The 24,522-nt window shown below is 40.5% G+C and overlaps 3 protein-coding genes across 3 annotated transcripts; all 3 read right to left on the bottom strand.

Annotated features, from left to right (window-relative positions):
• Nucleotides 1–1,178: 1,178 nt before the first annotated feature.
• Nucleotides 1,179–2,159, bottom strand: LOC133133436 (olfactory receptor 1F1-like). Its single transcript, XM_061249533.1, has one exon. The coding sequence runs from the start codon at nucleotides 2,157–2,159 to the stop codon at nucleotides 1,179–1,181; it is 981 nt and encodes a 326-aa protein (XP_061105517.1).
• A 3,621-nt stretch (nucleotides 2,160–5,780) lies between these two features.
• On the bottom strand, nucleotides 5,781–17,672 carry LOC133133434 (olfactory receptor 1F1-like). The gene is made up of 4 exons (XM_061249531.1): nucleotides 17,602–17,672; nucleotides 10,291–10,420; nucleotides 9,046–9,180; nucleotides 5,781–6,815 (listed from the first exon to the last, which is right to left on the bottom strand). The coding sequence occupies exons 1-4, from the start codon at nucleotides 17,670–17,672 to the stop codon at nucleotides 5,781–5,783; spliced, it is 1,371 nt and encodes a 456-aa protein (XP_061105515.1).
• Nucleotides 17,673–19,781: 2,109 nt separating this feature from the next.
• Nucleotides 19,782–20,762, bottom strand: LOC133133433 (olfactory receptor 1F1-like). The gene has a single exon (XM_061249530.1). It carries the CDS (start codon nucleotides 20,760–20,762, stop codon nucleotides 19,782–19,784), a length of 981 nt encoding a protein of 326 aa, XP_061105514.1.
• Between the last annotated feature and the right edge of the window lie 3,760 nt (nucleotides 20,763–24,522).

Below are 24,522 nucleotides of genomic sequence, written 5' to 3'. Positions count from 1 at the left end.
TAAAATATGTTTCTGAAAACAGGCGAGAAATAGGCAATGCAGTTGCTGAATCTTCATTCATATTTTATCTGCAACACCTCTTTTGAAAGTTTGGTCCTAGTTTTGTGAGCTAGGCAAGCTGCGCTGGACACAGGTGATTTACACGGGCCGATCACGATATGCAAATACAGAAGCGTTCAACATGCACAGCACTCGCCGGACCTTGGACATCACGCACCACACGGCTCTCTATATAAAATGAATGGAAGGCGTTGTGTGCCGGATTTGATGTGCAGGCACCTTCACACATTGCCATAGATGTGGCAAGCGTTAATGCACGTTTCATTTCCATTCGGACACTTGGCATGGACACTATATGCCTTCCTAAATTATCGCAGTAGCCTAAACAATTTGTCTTGTAGTTCAAGCCGGGCATTTCTGTGGTGCTGACTGTCATCATGATTGCTGCCGATGCTCCCTGTTCTCACCCTTTTGGCTTTCCATATTCTATGCATTTTATGTCATGTGTCATAGATACTGTTGGATATAGACAGCCTACTGGAGACTTAAGATGTTAAATCTCTTTAAGTTTAGTAAAAGGAGACTTGGGGGGGATTCATTAAAATGGATTAACAAAGTGAATTATAGGGGATTCTTCAGGGTGTATTCGGTCAGCAGAACGAGAGGGCACAAATGGGAATTGGCAAAGGAGAAATTCTGTACAGATATTAGGAAGTATTTTTTCACACAGCGAGTGGGCAATGTGTGGAATAGCTTGCCAGTACATGTAGTGGAGGCAGAAAGACTGGGGGTTTTCAAAACCAGGCTTTATACGGTGTTAGATTCTATTAATCTTTTAGGAAAACTAGGCTGTAGGTACACTTAGGGGTAGGAAATGGCCTGTTCTTGCTATTACCTTATGTTATGTTAGGTTATGCTACTTATGTAACCTCAAGTAACAACACTTTTTTTTCCTTTTTTTTTTTCAAAAAAGTTCATATATCTTCACCAAATTTGACAAAGAGAATGCTGGAAGTAACCCTGATAAAGTTTATTACTTTTATGATTCTTCAAACCATTTGTCCATGACATGTCAGTAAACTTCTCTAGGTGCCATTTTTACTGAAATAGCTGTAACCCTTTTTATGAATCATCAAAGACAAAGTTTCTAGTCAGTCATTTGTGATTTCAACATTTCTTCATTTATTTGTGACAATCATGTCCATCTTCTTTCTCCTGTACAGCTTCTTAATGGATTCTGTGAATTCTTCTGTCTTCAATGAGTAAATGATGGGATTCAGCATAGGTGGCAAGACAGTCGACAGAGACATGTTAAGAATCTTTGCATTCTGGTGAATGATAGGGCCCAGAGCAACGCCAAAGCATAAAGGAAGATAAAACACACTCACCAAGATCAAATGAGAGGTGCATGTTTTCATGGCTTTGAGGCGCTCTGAAGCTGCTGCAATTTTTAATAACGCTCTGCCAATACAAATGTATGTGCAGATGATAAAAAGTGCTGGAAACCAGAAAATCATAATAGGATGTGTCCAATGAATCACAGAACTTGGAGTGTTGTCATTGCACGCCAAACGGAGCACAGGTCCATGCTCACAGAAATAGCTTTTTATCACAGTGGATTTGCAGAATGACAGTGTGTTGATAAAAATCACAGCTATGAGAAAAGCCAGTCCGGCAATGCTCCATAATATGGCTATGATGACCAACATTGATTTACTAGTCACAATCTCATTGTATCTCAGTGGAAAGCATATAGCAATACATCTATCATAAGACAGAGCTGCGAGACTATACGACTGCATAGTGAGAAACCCAATAACAAAAAACATGCTAGTTAAGCAGGCCTCAAAGGATATTAAATGTAATTTAAACAGGAAGGTGTCAATTAACTGAGGAACAAGTGCAGTGCTTCCGCACAAGTCGGACAGAGCCAAATTAAAAACTACAATGTATTTTGGACTGTGGAGACAGTGATCAGTGTAAATCATAAACATGATAAAAGTGTTTCCCAGTACAGTCACAGCATAAACAAAGCCCAAGAAGATATAGTAATAGTTAGTGTGGGGAATACCAACAAGACCACTTATGAAAAAGTAGTCAGGATGGACAATATTGTCATTACTGCCATTTGTAAATAAGGCTGAATTCAGAGGGCTCATTGCAGGTTGGTTCACTCGTTGCTGTTTCTCACGCTCTGAAAACCAGTCTTTTTGGACCTGAAAATAAAAAAGGTTAAACCTCCAGTAATGAACTCACCAAACATGACAAAATTGAAAAACAGTTGGTCTGTCAAATATGGAGATACAGAAAATACAGTTCTAAAATTCTACTGATTATTTAATTATTGTGCATTGTTGTATTAATGGTCCTTGTCTGTCAAAAAAAAAAGAAAAAAAGTCTAAAATATACTTTAAGAAACTCAAATGAATTCCTCAAAAATGACAATGTTAATAGAGGGCAAATATCTACAGAAACTACCCATGCTCAGATTATTTATTTATTGTTCATTGTTGTGTCCTCTGAAAGTACAATACAAAAGTCAGAATTCCTAAGCTTCTTTTAACCCATTAATCTGTGATTGAATAAATATTGTATGAGTACCTGTGCCCCTTTGGTTTGATATAAAAAATGAATATTATTTCTGTCATTTATTTTCATTCATTCATTTCGGTAAATAATGTCCTGTGCAATAACTGGGTGTCTGGGTGTGCCTTGGCGCCAAATAAGGAGCAATATCAATAATTAGTATAAATATTTGACATTTTACTTTTTCACATTTTCTCTCAGAAATGTGAAAGTGTTGTATTCCAAAGTTTTAAAATATGCATTTTCTTAAAAACACGTGTCTTTCCATTTTAAAAGAAAATAAAGGTATTATTGTTTCAGTGTTAAATTAGAATGGTTGCTATGCATGTCAAGCAATGCAGAAAATTTCTTACCAATAATTATAGGAAAATGGAAAATATCTCTCATATAGAGCAGTTATTGTAATGTTGTTATGAAGCCAGTGTCTTTCAGTATTCCTCTTTTAGTAGATGTGTATCCTTGAGCTTGATGATAAAAGTTGTAGAAGTTGGTGAGCCAAAGTGTTCACTGTGGTTTTATATCCCAGAGTGTGGACACAGAGCAGCACACCAAGGTAACAGTACACAAGAGAAATGCTCATGCAAATTGAATGCAACGTGATGCAATAATAATGATTGAGTGTCTCTCCATCTATCTAGCGGTCCTAATACTGCAGCTGCTGGAACCCCCATGTTTGTTTAAGAATTTGTTTTGTCTCTCTCCCTTTTCACCTCAAATAAATGTCAGTTGGTGCTGTATGTCTGAGGACTCTTGGGTCATTTAAACTATAGCACAGCTTAAACAGCTGAATGCACAAGACAAAATTGAGCACAACAAAATAATTGGACAGTTGGCTTCTCAGCTGTTTTTGATTAGTCAGATTTATTCAATAACTTACAATAGTGCAGGTATAAGGACGCGTTCAATATTGATTCTAGGCTTTTGATTGTCTTTGGAGTCTGTTATTGGCATTAGTCAACATGAGGACCAGAGTTGATAGTCATTATGAGGCCGAGAAAAAAAAAAACTGTAAGAGACAAATGGCAATATGCTTACCAAAAGAAATTGTTTGAAACATTATTAAGAAGAAAGAGAGCACTGGCGATCTCAGTAATTGCAAAGGACATAGGAGACAAAGGAAGACCACCACGGTTCCAAATAGTTTGCTTTGGTAAGCCTATTGTTTGGTCTGTAAGGTAGACTGAAATGATTAATCCTCAATATTGCCATCCTTATACTTAGACCTGTATTAGTGTGCTGGTGAGGCATCAAGTTGTCTAGGCACTTCCTTTGATGCTGTGGTCATAAAAATAGCACACATCCTCAATAGTCCCCACATTTCCTTCTAAGCACCTTCAAACACCCATCTTCCCTGAGGGGACTCTTACTCCCTCATTCTTTTCAGGTTTTGGCCACTGAAACCGTGCCAATGGCATGGGATGTTTCATGTCAATTCAGGTTCAGAGCATATTAATGTTTGGTGTCATTTTAATTGTCTCAGTGCGACTAGTGCAGTGGTCTAATTTCCACAGCAGTATACCTTGGGCTTAGCAAACATCGAATAACCTAGAAGAAAACTGCAAACCAACCCCCGTCTATCCCCACACCTCGACCAGCACCCACCTCATGAGGAGGGCCCGGGAACTTTGGCTCAAAATCCCAAATGGTTCATTTATAACTATTTTTATAACTTTTTGATTCCAGGACCAAACGCCTGGTTTGGGGTCTTAAATAAGGGACACAAAGCATCAGGGGTGTTCTCTGCAGCCATACTTCTGCACTCCCTGGGCCTCATTTATCAATATTTTCTAAATCCGTGTGCAAATGTGCGTGTGATGGGAACCAAACTAACAAATTCCACCTGATTTATCAAACACTTGTGGACACAAGTTCTTTTCGTATCCATGTGTGTATGTTGATGAATACCAACGGTAGTTTCCTAAATTCCAATTGAAGCTTTAGCTTGCCGCTCAATATACTCCCTCAATCCACAGAAAACTTGAAAAATATTCCACGAATCCACTTCTTGCATTTAACTGTTTACTTGAAATTCTTGAAGCAATCGTTACAAAAATAAAAAAGGTTATCCACAAAATACATAGAATTCAAGGTTATAAAGAGAGCGAGAGAACGAGAGAGCGAGGTAAAAAAAAAACTATTTCGCCCCAATCTTCCATCTGTTTTTCCCTATTTCACCCCACATATCAAAATAAAAGCACTTAACAGTGGGCATCAGGATCATATTAAACTCCCGTCTTAACCTTACAGCGCAAATCAATGCATTTTAACATTTTTATATCAAGAAATTATAAATCATATTTATCTTATTGTAAAGTATCAACTACACTTAAGCATTAATTAATCAGGATTACTGGAATGAGACATAACCAATTTAATGTTGAAACCCGTTGCGCATTTATATGATATGCATAATTATAATATTCAATCATATTGAAATAGTTTTGCCACTCTAAATCAAAATAAAATATAATTTATAGGAAAAATAAAAGTACAAACATGCTTTACAACCTTCATCCCTGAGCCACGTCAGTTATACATAAAAACGTCTGAGTTAGTGAGCCATCCAGCCAGCTTGTGAGATGTGCACACATGGTGAATCCAGCATATAATGGTCAGAGAGTGGTTACAAAAGTCCATGATTCCTTTAGCAATCAGGTCTAAAGTGCATATAAAATGGTTCTAAAATAAATAAAGAATATTCTTCCTGCACAGATCACACAATATGGATGGACATGCCCTCAAATCAGAGCGAACAGGTTGCACTGTAACTTCATGTTTATGGTTTCATTTCAAATCCAGTGTTCTGGAGTACAGAGCCAAAATACACAGTGCCCTGAATAAAAAAGTGCCCCCCTAATATCAGAGACTGACCCCCTAATCAGAGCAGTCTAGAAATGTGGTTGGCACCACCTCGGGGTCATGACAGTCGTGACTATGGATCTTTAACTCTGGTCCAAGAGACACGTTCATCTGCTGGGTTTCATTGTAGCTCACTTAACAGATCAATCAGATGATTTATATAACTGGTTTCTTAGGTTCAAGGTTCCTGTTAATATTGAAAAGAAAACCAGCAGACCCTGTGCACATTGAGAAACCAAACTGAGCAAAACAGAAATGTTTTTGTATATTTAACCCTTTTAATGAATAATCATAGTAAAACATGCTTGTCAGTCATTTGTGAATAAAACATTTTTTCATTTATTCCATACAGGCATGTGTATCTTCTTCCTTCTGTAAAACTTCTTAATGGTTTCTGTGAATTCTTCTGTCTTCAGTGAATAAATGATTGGATTCAGCATAGGTGGCAAGATGACCGCCAAAGACATGTTAAGAATCTTGGCGTTCTGGTGAATGATTGAGCCCAATGCAACGGCAATGATTGCAGGAAGATAAAAAATGCTCACCAAGATCAAATGAGAGGTGCAGGTTTTCATGGCTTTGAGGCGCTCTGAGGCTGCTACAATTTTTAATAATGCTCTGGTTATGCAAATGTATGTGCCTGTGATAAAAAGTACTGGAAGCCAGAACATCATAATAGGATGTGACCAATGAATCACAGAACTTGGAGTGTTGTCATTGCACGCCAAACTCAGAATGGGTCCGTGCTCACAGAAATAGCTTTTTATCACAGTGGATTTGCAGAATGACAGCCTGTTAATAAAAATCACAGCTATGAGAAAAGCCAGTCCATCAATGATCCATAATATGGCTATGATGATCAACATTGATTTATGAGTCACAATCTCATTGTATCTCAGTGGAAAGCATATCGCAATACATCTGTCATAGGAAAGAACAGCGAGACTGAAAGACTGCATAGCGAGAAAACCAATAACAAAAAACATGTTTGCTAAGCAGGCCCCAAAGGAGATTAAATTTGATTTGAACAGGAAGGTGTCAATCATCTGAGGAACGAGTGCAGTGCTTCCACACAAGTCGCACAGAGCCAAATTAAAAACTACAATGTATTTTGGACTGTGAAGACACTGCTCAGTGTAAATCATAAACATGATAAAAGTGTTTCCCAGTACAGTTAGAACATAAACAAAGCACAAGAACATATAGTAATAGTTAGCGTGAGGAATACCAGCAAGACCAGTTATGAAAAAGTAGTCAGGATGGACAATATTGTCATTAGTGTCATTTGTCAATAAGGCTGAATTCAGGGGGCTCATTGCAGGTTTGTTCACTCCTCGCTGTCTCACACCCTGTGGACCCGTTTCTCGGACCTGAAAATAATAAAAATGTTAACCTCCATGAATGAATTCCCCGAACATGACACAGCCCAGCCTTTCAGAACATATAACAATAATGTTACAAACTCATTATATCTGTTTTGTGTCATTTTCATACAACTATCCCTTTCAGCATTAAAATAAAATGCCGATAAATAAAATAACACCTGACAATTGTAGATGCACTCAGAAAGAGAAAAATAAAAAGCCGAATGAGGAGCAATATCAATAATTCAGATGAAACATCAATATTTGATTTTCAATTTCAGAAAAGGGAATGTTTTGAAAGATGTATGCCAAGTTTTTCATTGTAAAATATTTTGTTCTGAATAAAATATTAAGTGTCTTAAAGACACATTTTAAAAGAAAGTAAACCGATTTTGGTTCCAGTGTGAAAGTAGAATGATTGCTATGCACGTCAAGCAATGCAGAAAATTCCAGCTCTTTGAAATAAAAAAATTATTCAACTAAATATAATTACTTACCAGAGATTATAGGCAAACAGAGCAAATATGTTGTCAATGTATCTATCCCTCCAGATAGAGGAAGTATTTCAATGTTGTTACGAAGCCAATGTCTTTAAATATTTCTATTTTAGTAGATGTATATCCTTGAACTTGATGATAAAAGTTGTAGAACTTGGTGAGCCAAAGCGTTCAGTGTGGTTTTTATATCCTAGAGCAGTACACCAAGGTAACAGGGCACAAGAGTAATACAACATTTATGCAACATGATGCAATAATAATGATTGATTTTGTGTCCCTTGTCTGTTCCTTGTCTGTCTGTCCATCTATCTCGGGATCCTAATAGTGCAGCTGCTGAAAACCCCATGTTCATTTAAGGATCTGTTTTGTCTCTTTCCCTTTTCACCTCAAATAAATGTCAGTTGGTACTATATGCCTAAGAAATACCAAACTTGTTTGACTTGTTTGAATTTCTGCACTCTAGGATAATTTAAACTATAGCGCAGCTTAAACAGCTGAATGCACAAGACAAAAGTGAACACAACAAAATTCTGACATTCAAGAGCCTAGATCCTGTGCCATTTTGAATTATGTTTTTACAATTATGTTTGTTGAATTCACAATGCAGAGCGAGGAACGGTGAGCAAAAGAGAAAACAGAGGGAAAGAGAGCGAACTCAAAAAATAAACAAAAAGTCTGCTCCCTTCACCCTCACAGGATTGGGGGACGATATAACAAACTAAAATAATAAAGGCAAACCAAACCTAACTGTAGCTTTCACTCTGTGCCTTTTGCTCTCTGTGCCTTGTGTCTCTTTTCAGCCCCGTCTCTCCAAACAACAGCTCTCATGTCCATGGTTCCCTCAGATGCCTACTGTGGAAAAGAGCAGAATTATTGGCACCTTTAATAAAAATGAAGAAAAAAGGCAGCATATAATAAAGAACAAAGCTAATAATCTGTTATGTTCAACCATAAGTGGAAACTTTGCATTGGGTATTAATTACACTTATTTTTTAGACGTATTGGTCTTCTTCTGCTGTAGCCCATCTACTTAGAGGTTTGACGTGCTGTGTGTTCAGAGATGCTCTTCTGCATACCGCCGTCGTTATGCGTGGTTATTTGCCTCATTGTCACCTTCTGGTCAGCTTCGATCAGTCTGGCCCTTCTCCTCTGACCTCTCTCATAAACAACATGCTTTTTTCTGCATGCTTTTATGCATTTAGTTGCTGCTATATGACTGGCTCATTAAATATTTGCATTAACAATCTTGTGTACAGGTCAACCTAAAAAAGTGCTAACTGAGTGTATGTTTAAGGTACTGGTACAACTAGCAGTAGTAAAAACCGTGAACCTATCAGTATGGACCCATATGAGGAAACGCCCCTTCTCCTAGTAATTATTTCCTTCTATACTGCAAATGTGTTACAAATAATGGGTTATTTCTAATGTGTACGGAGATTGTATTGGAGTCTTGCCTGCCTGCAGCCAGCCGTGAAATCAACTGGCCTGGCTTGTCTCCCAGCCTGCGTCTGGCGTAAAACATAGAGGTGTTTGCATTAGCAATTTATCTAGAGCTGATCTAGTAGCATCAGCTTTTTTAAAATAAGCTTCTGGATGGTTTGTTTTATGTTAATCTTAAGATGAAAGATACATGCCGCAGATGCACTTTCTCTTTGCCTCCCTGGTAATGCCCAGTAGTGTAATGACTTTGCAGAGTGAATGCCCTGCAAATCCTTGGCAGCCCACCCCCACAGGCTCACAGCGAGTTTGACAGCCTTGCCTTCTGCCTCTTCCACAAGCTCCAGGTACTTGGTGCTCTTCCTCTCCTTGGCCCTCGTCCCTGCACTTTTCCCGGGGCACTGTGAGTTCCAGCATGACCAGTTGCTTGGTGGACTCTGAAACGATGATCGTGTCTGGTCATAGCCGCGTTGATGTTATCTGGGCTGGGAACTTCAGCAGCTTGCACAGGTCCACTTCTAGTTGCCAGTTGGTGGTAGTGGTGAGGAGTCCAGACTTTACTCTAGTTGTAGGTGGGGCTTCTCTCCAGCTCTGAGGATCGTGATGGTCTTCGGCTGGTGTTGGCCCTTGCTGGTGATAATGGATGTGGCTACACTCTCAGCCTTAAGCTCCTGGTCATGGCACCCGTCTCCAAGGGCTTTTGGGCAGCTTCTAAGGAGGTGTTCCAAGGATATTCTTCCAAAACAGTGAGGGCCGGAAGGTGTCTCGCTTTTGCCCCAAACGTTAAGGTTTGCTGGACTTGGGAGGATTTATGTCAGCATTGTTATTAGTTGACAAGGTTGTTGAGGTGTACTCTGACATAACTTACAAAGGGCGGTCTATTCAACAGAGATGAGTTAAGATGCCAGTGTCAGGATAACAAATTGTGACATGGTGGTGCTATTGAAATATGAATGAGAGCATGGTCAGATAGTGTACGAGTACCAATACCATACTCCTCAATTCTGTCCAATACATGACGTAACTAGTAAATACTGTGCCTTTAAAATACTGAATATACCAATTAAAGTAGCCTCAGACAATAAATCAAGTTAAACGTTTTATTTTGAAAAATGACAAATAATGAGGACCTTGATAAACCTACTCATCAGTGAGTTCACCCGACCCACCACAGTTCCACGAATCCACCCACTACGAACAACCAGGACACAGGGATAATGTAAGCAGAGTCTTTATTACATTTTTTATAAAAACAGTTCATGGGGCATCAACAAACCAGGGAGAAGGGGGGGTCCACACACACACGAACACAAACAAATCTAAGGGAGGGATGCAAGCTCTTCCCATGCTGCAGGTGCCATCTCCGCATCCCGAAATAAAAACCAAAACCAAAAGAGAAGCCAGGCAGGGACTGCTCCTCTTTCCTGGTGTCTGGAACCGCCACGGCCGAATGCTGTGGGTTTCCCAGATTACAGTATCCTCCAGTCAGGGGAATGGGACTATGGAGAGGAGAAGACTGTGGACTGGACAGAACGGGACACACTCACACTTCCATTTGAAAGTGGCACACTCGCATTCGCATTCTTGCTGATTTGCTCCAGCTGCTTTCTCATCCCTCGCGATTCCACAGCCGGCACCACCGCCACTCTGCGCTCGGCTGCTGTCACAGTCCCAGATCTGCCACCCCTCCACCACACTCTCAATCACACCTAAAAGAACACCCCCCCCCCCCAGGATTTCTCCCCAAGCAAAAACAAAAGAAAGACAAGAAGAAAACAGGTTACAGCCAACAAAATATTGTGGCCCTCAGCCTGTTTTCTCCCTGGCTGCCTGAATCCTACTGCCACAAACTCCGCTCTTTTATCCCTTTCCCTGTGTCAGAGGAAACCAGTGGCAGCTGTGTGAGTTAATCGACCAGTTGATGCTGAGCAGACCAATTACCTTGGTACAATTACCAATTAAGGAAAGCAAGCTGGCAGCTTGTCAGGCTCACCTCCTGATTGCGGAGTGATTTGTAAATCAAAGCAGATTTTGCCATTTGAGGTTTCCCGGTTAAGCACTTTGGGTAACCACGTTTCAAAAAAAGTTTATCTTCCATCACCTTCTGCAAGTTGTTTCCAGCCTTGAGGTTTTGACTTTGATTTCCCCAGAAGGGTCCTGGATTTTTTTGACCAAATCCGAGATTTGTTCTTTTGCCATTATTAAATTACTATTTTAGTTTTAAACAAGGATGGGGATCGGAGCCTCACCACTAAAAAACCTCATAGTCAAGACTCATTACTACATCATTACATCCCTTTTTATACATAATCCCTCCATTTTAGGAGAGAACAAAATTATTTGACAGTTGGCTTATCAGCTGTTTTTGATTAGTCAGATGTATTCAATCACTTCTGTAGTGCAGGTATAAGAAAGTTCATGAGTATTTTTATGACATTTTTGTTGAAGGATCAAAGGCTGGGTTTTGGGTTCTTAAACAAGGGAAACAAAGCATCTGGGAGTTCTGCAGCCAGACTCCTGCACTCATCGTGTGTAGTCATAATTGTTGCCAGGTATGAAAATATTTGACTCTGTAATCTGTTTTACTATTTTCCTGCTTTATAATAGAAGTGTAGTACCTTCATTGATGTTTTAATTCGCCCTGGCCCTAAGTGCAATTGGCCCTAAGTGACCTACCAAATACATGGTTAAAGACATAGCTAAAGAAGTCTGGTCGTACTCAACCTCTTCAGTTAGGACAGACATCTAGCCAGCTTGTGAGATGTGCACACATGGTGAATCCAGCATATAATGCCCAGAAAGCAGTTACAAAAGTCCAAGATTCCTTTTGCAATCAAGTCTAAAGTATGTATAAAATAGGTCACACAATATGGATGTACATACCCTCCGTTTATTGTTTCCTTTCAAATCCAGTGTTCTGGAGTACAGAGCCAAAATACACAGTGCCCTGAATAAAAAAGTGCCCCCCTAATATCAGAGACTGACCCCCTAATCAGAGCAGTCTAGAACTGTGGTTGGACCACCTCGGGGTCATGACAGTCGTGACTATGGATCTTTAACTCTGGTCCAAGAGACACGTTCATCTGCTGGGTTTCATTGTAGCTCACTTAACAGATCAATCGGATGAATTATATGACTGGTTTCTTAGGTTCACAGTTCCTGTTAATATTGAAAAGAAAACCAGCAGTCCCTGTGCACATCGAGAAATCAATCTGAGCAAAACAGAAATGTTTTTGTATATTTAACCCTTTTAATGAATGATCATAGTAAAACATGCTAGTCAGTAATTTGTGATTAAAACTTTTTTTTCGTTTTTTTTCTTACAGTAATGTGTATCTTCTTTCTTTTGTACAGCCTCTTGATGGATTCTGTGAATTCTTCAGTCTTCAGTGAGTAAATGATTGGATTCAGCATAGGTGGCAAGATGGTCGCCAAAGACATGTTAAGAATCCTGGTGTTCTGGTGAATTGTAGAGCCCAGTCCAAGGGCAAAGCATAAAGGAAGATAAAACACACTCACCAAGATCAAATGAGAGGTGCAGGTTTTCATGGCTTTGAGACGCTCTGAGGCTGCTGCAATTTTTAATAATGCTCTGGCTATACAAATGTATGTGCAGATGATAAAAAGTACTGGAAACCAGAGAATCATAACAGGATATGTCCAACGAATCAAAAGTTTTGGTGTGTTGGAATTGCACACCAAATGAGTTAAGATTCCGTGCTCACAGAAATAGCTTTTTATCACAGTTGATCTGCAAAATGACAGTCTGCTAATAAAAATGACAGCTATGAGAAAAGCCAGTCCAGCAATGCTCCATAACATAGCTATGATGACCAACATTGATTTACCAGTCACAATCTCATTGTATCTCAGTGGAAAGCATATAGCAACACATCTATCATAGGAAAGAACAGCAAGACTGAAAGACTGCATAGTGTGAAACCCTGAAACAAAAAACATGCTTGTTAAGCAGGCCTCAAAGGAGATTAAGTGTGATTTAAACAGGAAGGTGTCAATCATCTGAGGAACGAGTGCAGTGCTTCCGCAAATGTCAGACAAAGCCAAATTAAAAACTCCAATGTATTTTGGACTGTGAAGACAGTGGTCAGTGAAAATCACAAACATGATAAAAGTGTTTGCCAGTAGTGTCAGAGCATAAACAAAGCACAAGAAGATATAATAGTAGTTTGTGTGGGGAATACCGGCAAGACCACTCACAAAAAAGAAGTCAGGATGCACAATATTGGCAATTGTGACGTTTATAAAAAAGACTGAATTCAGGGGGCTCATCACAAGTTTGTTTTCTCCTCACTGTTTCTCCCCCTGTGAAACACCAGTCCTTTTAGACCTGAAAATAAACAATGGGTTAATCTGCAGTAATCCTGAAACACTATCAAGTTAACTATGTGTGGTTATTATGCACATTAGCTGCATAAACCACAGAAGCTCCTATTTAATTATTCATTATTATCTCATCAGTGGCCTGACTGGAGATTGTGGAGAACTTTATGTTCCTGGGCACCACTGTATCCAACACCCGTAAGTGGGAAGCTAACACTTCATTCTTTGTACGACAGTTAAGGTAGTTTGGTGTATCGCCTAAAGCCATGAGAGTTGTACAGAGCGGCGCATGAAAGGGTCTTGACTATGGTATGGCAACACCTCTGCCCAGGACAAGAAGCTGCTGGAGAATGTGTTGCAATCTGCCTCCAAAGTCTCTGGATGCCCCCTCCCCACTATTAAGGCACTCTACTCCACCAGACTCACACGCAAAGCCAAAATGATGGGCATCCCCAGCCACGCTGCCACCCTGCCCTCCCCTCTGGCAGGAGGCTTAGGTCCATCAGGCCAAATGAGGCATGAACTCTTTGCAGCACCTGTCCAAGCACCTGCCCCAAGTGCCAAATATGTTTTGATTCAATACAAATATTTTGAATATTTCTATCATTATTTCTCTTATTGTTGTTCCATCCATCCATCCATCCATTATCTGAACCCGCTTATCCTGAACAGGGTCGCAGGGGGGCTGGAGCCTATCCCAGCATACATTGGGCGAAAGGCAGGAATACACCCTGGACAGGTCGCCAGTCCATCGCAGGGCACACGCACCATTCACTCACACACTCATACCTATGGGCAATTTAGACTCTCCAATCAGCCTAACCTGCATGTCTTTGGACTGTGGGAGGAAACCGGAGTTCCCGGAGGAAACCCACGCAGACACGGGGAGAACATGCAAACTCCGCACAGAGAGGCCCCGGCCGACGGGGATTCGAACCCAGGACCTCCTTGCTGTGAGGCGGCAGTGCTACCCACTGCACCATCCGTGCCGCCGGGCTTATTGTTGTTCATGCTCATTTATTTATTATGGCAAATTATATTATGTATCGCATTGTCTCTCAGACTCGGTCCTGGGGTACCACTGTGTATACATTCCCAGTATTTTACCAAGCTGTTCATTTTTTAAAGATGAGGTGCTTTTTCTTAATTATGTTTATGGGATTATTTACTCTCTTCGGCCACATTATGTCAGAAATGGAATACTATAAAGACTAAAGTCTCATGTTCGAATTGTGCTTGCACTGTATTGGGAAACAGTTACATGGTCATTGCAATGCAATTACACTGCAGTGATATAAAATAATATAATCATTTGCAATATATTACAATGTGAATATGGGACTTAAAATGTAATGTGATGCATAGCTATTTCTCCGATTTAAGAGGGTAAGTAATCCCTCAAAAATTGAAAAGCACCAAATTAATTAAGAGATAATACCCTAGGAACGTGTCAGTTATTAGGAAATAATTGCTCGACAGGGTGGTGCTACCCCTTATTGAAAGATGATTTCTGATTTTCTCTCAGAAACCTATGAAGGGAAAGGTTAGAGAAATATGTCAGGTCTTATGTTAGTCTATGAGATATATTTGGTTCTGTGCTAGACTAATTCGACTTAAAAATACTTTTGTTTCTGTTTCAAAACACATTCAAATTATTTTAGATTCAGTTTGAATAACTGCTATCCACAGCAAGCTAGGCAGAAAATTGGCACTTTGAAATAAATAAATTAAGGAATAAGTTAAGGCATGCATAATACTTACCAATAATTTGGCAAACTTGCATAGACCAATGTCTTTCAATAATACTCTTGTAGTAGATGATACTTGATAATAGATCAGTTGGAAAAGATTGTGGTGAGTCATGGCATGTGTTTTCATTCTTATATACCGGTGATGACATAAAGCATTATACCAAGGGAACATGAGACAACATATTTCCTCATGTGAAATTAAAGAAACATGATGCAATGATAAGGATTGATTGTGTGTTCCTTGTTTGGAATTTTTATTTATTTATTAATAAAAAAAATGTAGGGGCCCAAGCACTGCTGGACAAAAAATATATATATATTCTCCCCTTCTCAAATTACTGTGAGCTGATATGTCCGAGAATCATCAAATGTGTTTGGCTTGTTTGGAACTTGTTTGAACTTGTAACGATACTCAGGTATGCAGGATCCAAGTGCAGAAATAGGTTTAATTGATAAACTCTGGTGTAATCCAAAATCCGTAGTAAGCCTAAACAAAGTCCAAGGTCAAACCAGAAATCTGTCCAACAAAACTAAACAAACTGGCAACACGCAAACACTGGGTAAATAAGAACAGACTATAACGGGGGAAAGTAGAATAATACTACAAAGGCAAAGGCTGAAACAGGAGTGAAACCAATACCTATAGTTATAGGGATAGTTTACATTATGATTAGAATGTAATTGCGGGAAGGTCAGTTCTTGGCACAAGGAGAGCAGAAGTGGCAGGTTAGCTAAAGCCGCGGTCAGGTTGTGGTGCTTGAGGTACAGCTCCAGGCCACAGCCTGGAGGAGGACAGGAGGGAGTGGGTGGTAAGTGGTATACTTGAAAAAGAGAAGCAGGACAGCAGAAAATGGGGGAAAGAGATGCCTGTGTGCGATAAGGAAAACCCTGGCAGAATAACACTATGGCAGCATAACTAGGAGACAAGAGGCAGGGAACTGGCACAGACATGAGGGCGACCCTAAGGCGATCAACACCAGACCACAGCTAGATCCCACCAGAGACTCAATGATCCATGCCAACACCAAGCCGTGTCCCCCAACTAAAAGATTTGCTATATTTAAGATTTAAGGCCTTCCAGGCGTCCCTCTCCCCAGCTACGGATTCCAGCTCCTCCTGGGGGATCCCGAGGTGTTCCCAGGCCAGGAGAGATATATAATCTCTTCAGCGGGTTCTGGGTCTACCTCGGGGTCTCCGCCCAGTTGGACGAGCCCGGAAAACCTCTAAAGGGAGGCGCCCGGGAGGCATCCTGATCAGATGACCACCTCAATTGGCTCCTTTCGACACCAAGGAGCAGCGACTCTACTCCGAGCTCCCTCTGGATGTCCAAGCTCCTCACCCTATCTCTAAGGCTGAGCCCGGCCACCCTACGGAGGAAGCCCATTTCAGCCGCTTGTATCCGCAATCTCGGTCTTTCGGTCACTACCCAAAGCTCGTGACCATAGGTGAGGGTTGGGACGCAGATCGACCGGTAAATCGAGAGCGTTGCCGGCCCTCTTCACCACGACGGGCCGGTGCAACGCTCGCATTACTGCTGACACTGCACCAATCCGCCTGTCGATCTCACACTCCCTTCTACCCTCACTCGTGAACAAGACCCCAAGATACTTGAACTCCTTCACTTGGTGCAATGACTCGTTCCCAACCTGAAAGGAGCAATTCAGCAATTCACCGTTTTCCGGCAGAGAACCATGGCCTCGGACTTGGAGGTGCTGACTCTCATCCCGGCCGCTTCACACTCGAACCGCGAACCGCTCCAGTGCGTGCTGAAGGTCACGGTCCGATGAAGCCAGCAGAACCACGTTGTCCACAAGAAACAGAGATGCAAGTCTGAGGTCACCAAACCGGACATTCTCCACACCTCGGCTGCACCTTGAGATCCTGTCCATGAATATCAGTGACAAGGGGCAACCTTGGCGGAGTCCCACACCCACTGGAAACGTGCTTGACTTTGTGCCAAGGATGCGGACACAGCTCTCACTTTGGTTATACAGGGACCGGATGGCTCGTTACAACAGCCCCGGTACCCCATACTACCGCAGTACCCCCCACAGGGTTCCCCAGAGGACACGGTCGAAAGCCTTCTCCAAGTCCACAAAGCACATGTGGACTGGATGGGCAAACTCCCATGACCCCGCCAGCAACCCCGCCAAGGTAAAGAGCTGGTCCACTGTTCTACGACCAGGATGGAAGCCACATTGCTTCTCCTGAATCCGAGGTTCGACCGTCAGTCGGAGGCTCCTTTCCAGCACCCTAGAGTAAACTTTCCCAGGGAGGCTGAGGAGTGTGATACCCCGATAATTGGAGCACAACCTCCGGTCCCCCTTGCCTGAAGAGGCATGTCAGCCAGGACAGACCAACAATATCCAGAGCCTTCAGCATCTCGGGGCAAATCTCATGCACCCCCCGCAACTTGCCGCTGAGGAGCTTTTTGACTACCTCAGCAACTTCGGCCAGGGATATAGGTGCAGATTCCCCCGAGTCTTCGGGCTCTGCCTCTTCCACAGAGGACGTGTTGTTTGGGTTCAGGAGCTCCTCGAAGTGCTCTTTCCACCGCCCGACAACATCCGCAGTCCGGGTCAGCAGTTCTCCTCCCCTGCTGAAAACAGCCTGAGACAAGCCCTGCTTTCCCTTTCTGAGATGGTTGGCCAGAACTTCCTCGAGGCCAACCGAAAGTCCTTCTCCATAGCCTCCCCGAACTCCTCCCATAACCGGGTTTTTGCTTCAGCGACTGCCGAAGCCGCAGCCCTTCTGGCCATCCGGTACCTGCCTGCTGCTTCAGGGGACCCCCGGGCCAGCCAAACCCGAAAGGCCTTCAGTTTGATGGCCTGCCTCATCGCTGGTGTCCACCAGCGGGTTCTTGGGTTGCCACCCAGACAGGCACCGATGACCTTCTGGCCACAGCTCCTGCTTGCCGCCTCTGCAATGGAGGCTTTGAACATGGCCCACTCGGACTCCATGTCCCCAGCCTCCCCCGGGATGTGTGAGAAGTTCCTCCAGAGGTGGCAGTTCAAGACTACACAGACGGGGGCCTCCGCCAGACGTTCCCAGTTCACCCTCACTACACGTTTGAGTTTACCGGGTCTGTCCGGCAGCCTCCACGGCCACTTGATCCAAGTCACCACCAGGTGGTGATCAGTTGACAGCTCTGCTCCTCTCTTCACCCGAGTGTCCAAGACATACGACCACAAATTCGATCATCGATCTTTGGCCCAAGGTGCTCTGGTACCAATCAGACTTATGAGCTACCCTATGCTCGAACATAGTGTTCGTTATGGACAATCCATGACCAGCACATAAGTCCAATAACAAGACACCGCTCGGGTTAAGATCAGGCAGACCATTCCTCCCAATCACCCCCTTCCAGGTTTCTCACCTGACCCGCACCCGACTCCGATGCTGACCCCTGCAGGTGGTGAGCCCATAGGGCGGGATGATATCCTCAAAGTGTTTTGTTCTGGTTATAATACGAGCAGCTGCCTTTTGAATGAGCTCTAGGGGCTTTAATGAGGCATTTGCACCTCCTGAAAAGAGGGCGTTACAATAACCCATTAATCTGGATGTAACAAAGGCTTGGACTAACTTTTCAGCATCATGTACAGCATTTTCCTCATTTCAGCTGTATTCCTCAAGTGAAATAAAGCAACTCTAGAAGTGCTTTTTGTATTTGTTTCAAAGGAGAGCTCAGGATTGAAAGTGAAACAAAGGTTTTACCATACTAATAAAGATACTGTTGATGCCTTAAATGACTACTTTGTTGAGAGTTTAAACAATAGTTTTACTCACAGGCCGGAAGGTATAGTCAGTACTCAGAACGTCTAAGCTAATATTGAGATAGGGGATGAAGAAAAGACAAATAAGGCAGCAGGCCCTGATGGCATATTCCCAAGGATACTTCAAGAGTTAAGGGAGATTTTTAAACCACTGGCAAGTATTTTTAGACAGTCTATAGAAACTGGATGACTGGAAACAGGGTAATATAATATCAATATACTGTATCAGAAAGGGGATCGTACTGATCTAGGAAACTACAGGCCTGTCAGTTTAACTTGCATCACATATAAAATACTGGAATCTATCATTCAAGACAAACTGGAATTATTTATTGAAAATAATAACATTCTAAGGTATAGCCAGCATGTTTTTTGTCAAGGTAGATCAGACCTGAAAAACCTGCATTCTTTGAGGAAGCTTTGAGGAGTTCATTGTTTTGAGCCTTCAATCAAACCTTATGCAGCCTTTGACAAAGAGATATAATATTTGTTGAACCCTCATTTTTTGGATGAGCATTCAGTGTAATAACCAGTGAACCTTTTTTCATCTTGATACTGTATGATTTTTTAACATTTTCTATTTTGGTGGGATTAAAATAAAAATAATTATATGTTTTCAGAAGTCCTGTACCAATTTTGCATGTGTTGTGTGGGCTTATTGTGACCCTCTGTTACTGTATAAAATGTCGGAAAATATACCACCATTTTTATTTTTATCTCAGATTCTGGTGGCACTTTCTCATGCAGAAACTATCCCTTTCACTTCCTGCACCTCAGTCTGATGTTTCTCACAGATTTGTCATACTTAATTGCCCCTCGTCTTCACTATAGGAAATATAGACATTTTTTTTTTCCTGAAAACGAGTGGTATATTGCAAGGCAAATATAAAGTAATAAAAAAGTGATTGTATGGTTATGAATGTATAATTATAATTATATCTATTTAAGGCTCATGAAGTGCTTTGAAAAACAGTGCCTCAAACCTGTTTTGTATATTTAACCCTTTTTACGGAAAAGGCGCTATAACTGTACATATTGAAGTCCAAGTCTGCCACAGACATTCAAATCATTTGATTGAATTAGATTTTTGTCTTACAGTTATCAGTTGATTGGAGGGTAAAAAAATAACATAGTCAAACTTGATGGTCAGTAATTTGTAAATAAAAAATGTATTCATGTATTCCTTCCGGTGATGTGCATCTTCTTTCTTCTGTACAGCTTTTTAATGGATTCTCTGAATTCATCTGTCTTCAGTGAGTAGATGAATGGATTCAGCATCTGCGGCATGACACTCGCCAGTGACATGTTAATGATCCGGGCGTTCATGTGCAGGGCCCCGCCCAGTGCAAAGGACACACACAACGGAAGATAAAACACGGCCACCAAGATCAAATGAGAGGTGCAGGTTTTCATGGCTTTCAGGCGCTCTGAGGCTGCTGCGATTTTCAATAGTGCTCTGGTTATACAAATGTATGAGCTCACAATAAAAATTACTGGTAACCAGAAAATCACGACCTGGCATGCCCAATTCATCACAGTACTTGGAGTGTTGTCATTGCACGCCAAAAGGTGGAGGGGTCCGTGATCACAGAAATAACTGTTTATCACATTGGATCTGCAGAAGGACAGTTTGTTAATATAAATCACAGCTACGAGAAAAGCCAGTGCGGCAATGATCCATAATATGGCTATGATGAATGACATTGATTTATTTGTCACAATGTCATTGAATCTCAGTGGAAAGCAGATAGCAACACATCTATCGTAGGACAGAGCAGCTAGACTGAATGACTGCACCGTGATAAACCCCAAAACAAAAAACATGCTAGTTAAGCAGGCATGGAAGGACATTAAATGCGATTTAAAAAGGAAGGTATCAATCACCAGAGGAACAAGTGCAGTGCTTCCACACAAGTCGGACAGAGCCAAGTTAAAAACGACAATGTATTTTGGACTGTGAAGACAGTGGTCAATGTAAATCATAAACATGACAAAAGTGTTTCCTATTATAGTCAGAGCATAAACAAAACACAAGAAGACATAGTAGTATTTTGTTTGGGGAATGCCAGCAAAACCACTAATGACAAAGTAATCAGGATGGACTATATTATCATTAGTGGTGTTTTTAAAGAGGGCTGAATTCAGGGGGCTCATTGCAGTTTTGTTTGCTCCTCACAGTTTCTCACCCTGTAAAAAAACAGTCCTTCAGGAACTGAAAATCGGTTAACCACCAGTCCTGAATTCCCCAAACATGACAAATTAACAACAGGTGGTTTATCAAATATTGAGATACAGAAAATATACAAGTTCAAATGTATTACTGAATTTTGTACATTGTTGCATTAATGGCCCATGCGTGTCTCATACAACAAAAACAAGAACACCAAAACAAGCCAGAATTCCAAAGCTAAAATATACTTATATAACTGTATGAATTCCTCAAACATTACAAAGTTAATAGAGGTCAAATATTGATCTGCAGACACTACCCAGGCTCAGATCATTGTTGTGTTAAGGAGTGTCCTTTGAAAGTCTAAAACAAAAGATGGAATTCCAAAGCTGCTTTTGCACAATGTTCCCCTTTGTTTTGATTTTAAAAAATCAGAATATATTTGTTAGAATTGTTCCTTTTCATTCATTCATTTAGGTAAATTATATCCTGCGCAATAACTGTGTCTTGCCATGACTGGGGTTTTACCTGATTGGTCTGCCGTTTGCTCACAACTGACCCTGAAAGGGTCTCTGTAGCACAACCCTGCAGTACATACAACAATCACGTTACAAACTCATTACATATTTTTCATAGATCATCATATAACTATACCTTATATAATATATTATATATTAAGGCACATAACACGTGATAATTGTAGGTGCACTCAGAAGGATAAAACAAAAGAGCCGAATGATGAGCAATATCAGAAATTAGTAGGCCTAATGACACTGAATTATGATATATATGATATAATATTTTACATTTCATTTAAAATATTCTCTCGGAAATCTAAAGTGAAGTTTGGCTCCTGAAGCCAAAAATCTAGTTTTTTGAAAGGAAAAATTCAGTTTACTAATTATTTTTAACTATTTTTATGCTGTTTTGTATGCCAAAGTTTTGCATTGTAATATATTTTCTTCTGAATAAAATATTAATTTTCTTAAAGACACTTTTCTTACCATTTCTAAAAGAAAGTAAAGATATTATAGTTCCAGTGTTTCAATCAAATTTGAATGAGTGAAATGCACATCAAGCAATGAAGACATTTTCAGTTCTTTGAAATAAATAAAGGAGGATTAAATTATGCTGTGCCTATTACTTACCAGTAATAATAGGCAAAAAGAGCAAATATGTTCTCAATGTATCTATCTCTCATACAGAGTAACTATTTTAATGCTGTTACGAAGCCAATGTCTTTCAATATTTCTCTTTGAGTGAATGTATATCCTTGAACTGATGATAAAAGTTGTAGAACTTGGTGAGCCAAAGTGTTCACTGTGGTTTTTATATCCCAGAGTGTGGACACAGAGCAGCACACCAAGGTAACAGTACACAAGAGAAATGTGAATGTAAAATGAATGCAACGTGATGCAATGATAAATGACTGACTTTGTGTTCCAGGGCTATCCTGCATGGGGGGGGATGGACAAAACTGTGTCCATCACAAGCATCACAGGAACACAGTTAAAATTATGTGGAAAACAATTAAAATGGTTCTCTTCGTACAAAAAAGGCCAATTTGCACAATAATTGGTGGCATGTTGCCACGTTACAGACCTTCATACACAGATTACTTTTCAGCTGGTTTTGTCAAAATGTGACCAGATGATATTGATATTGCATGACAAAAATGCTAATGAATCCAAAAAGATGTGAAGTTATGAAACTTGAAGTGTGCCTTTCATGATAAGACCAGCACAACACAGCTAAATAATTAGCCCAGTCCAACCCCAGGGTGGCAATATTGAATTGAATTGAACTACAGAGATCCAAATATGAAAAGTGTATCCAAAGATTATTGTCCGGAAATAAAAAGGATAACGTTAGCAGCTAAGTGTGGGGACTGGTTAACTGGAAAACTATTTCATTATCATGAGCTTCATATGCTATAATTACAAAAATTACGACAAAAATGGAAGATGACTAGCTTTAATTTTCTGTGTCAGGTTCCGTGTTTTATATTATCCGTTTCATCTTTAGTGTTTTAGTTTATTTTTACCCTTTCTGCTCACTGTAGTCTGTTCTGTCACTTCATTCATTCGTTTCACGTGTCTCACTTCCTGATTGTTTTGCACACCTGATTTTATTTCCACTTCGATATCTGTGTATTTAACTCCCTCTGTTTGTCTCATTCATTGTAAGATTGTCATATGCCATAGCCATACTCTCCAGCATTTATTTCTGTATGATCTCCTGTGCAACTTGTTTTGTTTTCGACTTCTGTTTTTTGGATTTCCCTCTTGTTCTGATTTGTTTGTGTTTTGACTCCCTTTGGCTTTTCGGATTTTGATTTTGGATTTCATTTCTGTTTGGACTGTCTGTTTGTTTTCAACCCTTTGCCTGTGACCTCAACCATTCTCTGGATTATCCTTGTTGCACCCATTTGCCTGGAAACCGAACCTTTGCCTGGACTCTCGTTTACAAACTGCCTAAACTGCCTAATCTCTGCCATTACCGGTTTGCTGGTTATCGAACCCTGCCTGTCTGAACTGCACTGTTAATAAAGACTTTAATGTTAACTTATGTGGTCTCGCTCTTGGGTTCAGTGTTCTGGTGCCTGACACCTTCAGAGATTTCAAAGTGACCCTGGAGATTCAGTCAGGACCCTGGGGCCCTGGGGCTCGAGCTCGAGCCGCGGGAGTTTCTGCACATGTATATCATTTTATACCTACATTTGCAGTATATACTCTATATATTCCTCCACACACTGTTTTACGATTAACTGTAGGTTGACTAATAACAGGAGCCTACCATCAATTAGCTGACAAACTGCTACATTTTTAACCATTACATTTATTGAGCTGATGCCACTCTAAATCAAAATAAAATATGAATGATATTAAATAAAATGAAATAAAATAATTTCCAAAGGATTTATGGATGTACCCTTATATCCAATTGACACCAATGTTGGTATGCTATTTGAAATTTGGATTTGGTCTGTGGCAAAATACTCCAGAAAAATGCTACGGCCCATACCATTGTATTATTATTATTATTATTATTATTATTATTATTATTATTATTATTATTATTAATTTATTTTTTTAAATATATATATTTTTATAATTATTATTTGCATGTTTATTTGCATTAGTATTTCATGTTTATTTCTGAAACTTTTTTTTTTTAACGATGCAGAATTATATTACAAAGGAATACACTGCTTTCTTTATCTCAAATCTTGTCCTCTCATCCAGTCAATTGAAGCACACCACCTGTCTCTGAAGTGCAACTGAAAACGTGCCAGCTTTGTGGCTAGACAGGATTTGAGTTTTGCTTCACTGGAAGGCAGTGAATCATATCATTCCCCAGCACTTCCTCAGGGCCATGAGAGCCACAACAGCCTCCTAGGGATCTTTAACTCAAGTCCTGTTCTTCTGCTGGTTTTCATTGTAATTCACTAAACATATCAATTAAAGCAGGTGAGGGCACAGATAAATCGCATCGCTTGGTTTCTTATATGAAAACTGCCTGCTGATTTTAAGGTGGAAATGAAGACCAGCAGACCCTGCAGACATTTAGAATCAAAACTGAGGATTTATGCTCAGGGTGCTATGCTAATTCACTATTAACACCCATATTTATGTAAGACCGTGCCTGAAATATATTTTGTATACCTACTGTATATTCACCCTTTTTTTAATGAATTACCATAGTCAAATTTGCCAGTCAGTCATTTGTGATTTACAGATTTAT

Source organism: Conger conger, chromosome 7 (genome assembly GCF_963514075.1).
Source record: "Conger conger chromosome 7, fConCon1.1, whole genome shotgun sequence".
Classification (NCBI taxonomy): domain Eukaryota; kingdom Metazoa; phylum Chordata; class Actinopteri; order Anguilliformes; family Congridae; genus Conger; species Conger conger.
Note: the sequence above shows the minus strand (reverse complement) of the source record. Positions and strands in the feature narration are given on the sequence as shown.

Bases quoted from the DNA above. Each gene is read 5' to 3' on its own strand.
- LOC133133433 (XM_061249530.1), bottom strand. From the start codon at position 20,762: ATGAGCCCCCTGAATTCAGCCCTCTTTAAAAACACCACTAATGATAAT.
- LOC133133434 (XM_061249531.1), bottom strand. From the start codon at position 17,672: ATGAGGCAGGCCATCAAACTGAAGGCCTTTCGGGTTTGGCTGGCCCGG. The intron at 9,181-10,290 runs GTGAGTGTGTCC...TCATCGTTTCAG, and splicing joins TGCCACTTTCAAATGGAAGT to AGTCCACCAAGCAACTGGTC. The intron at 6,816-9,045 runs GTGAGCCTGTGG...TATTATTTTCAG, and splicing joins GCAAGGCTGTCAAACTCGCT to GTCCGAGAAACGGGTCCACA.
- LOC133133436 (XM_061249533.1), bottom strand. From the start codon at position 2,159: ATGAGCCCTCTGAATTCAGCCTTATTTACAAATGGCAGTAATGACAAT.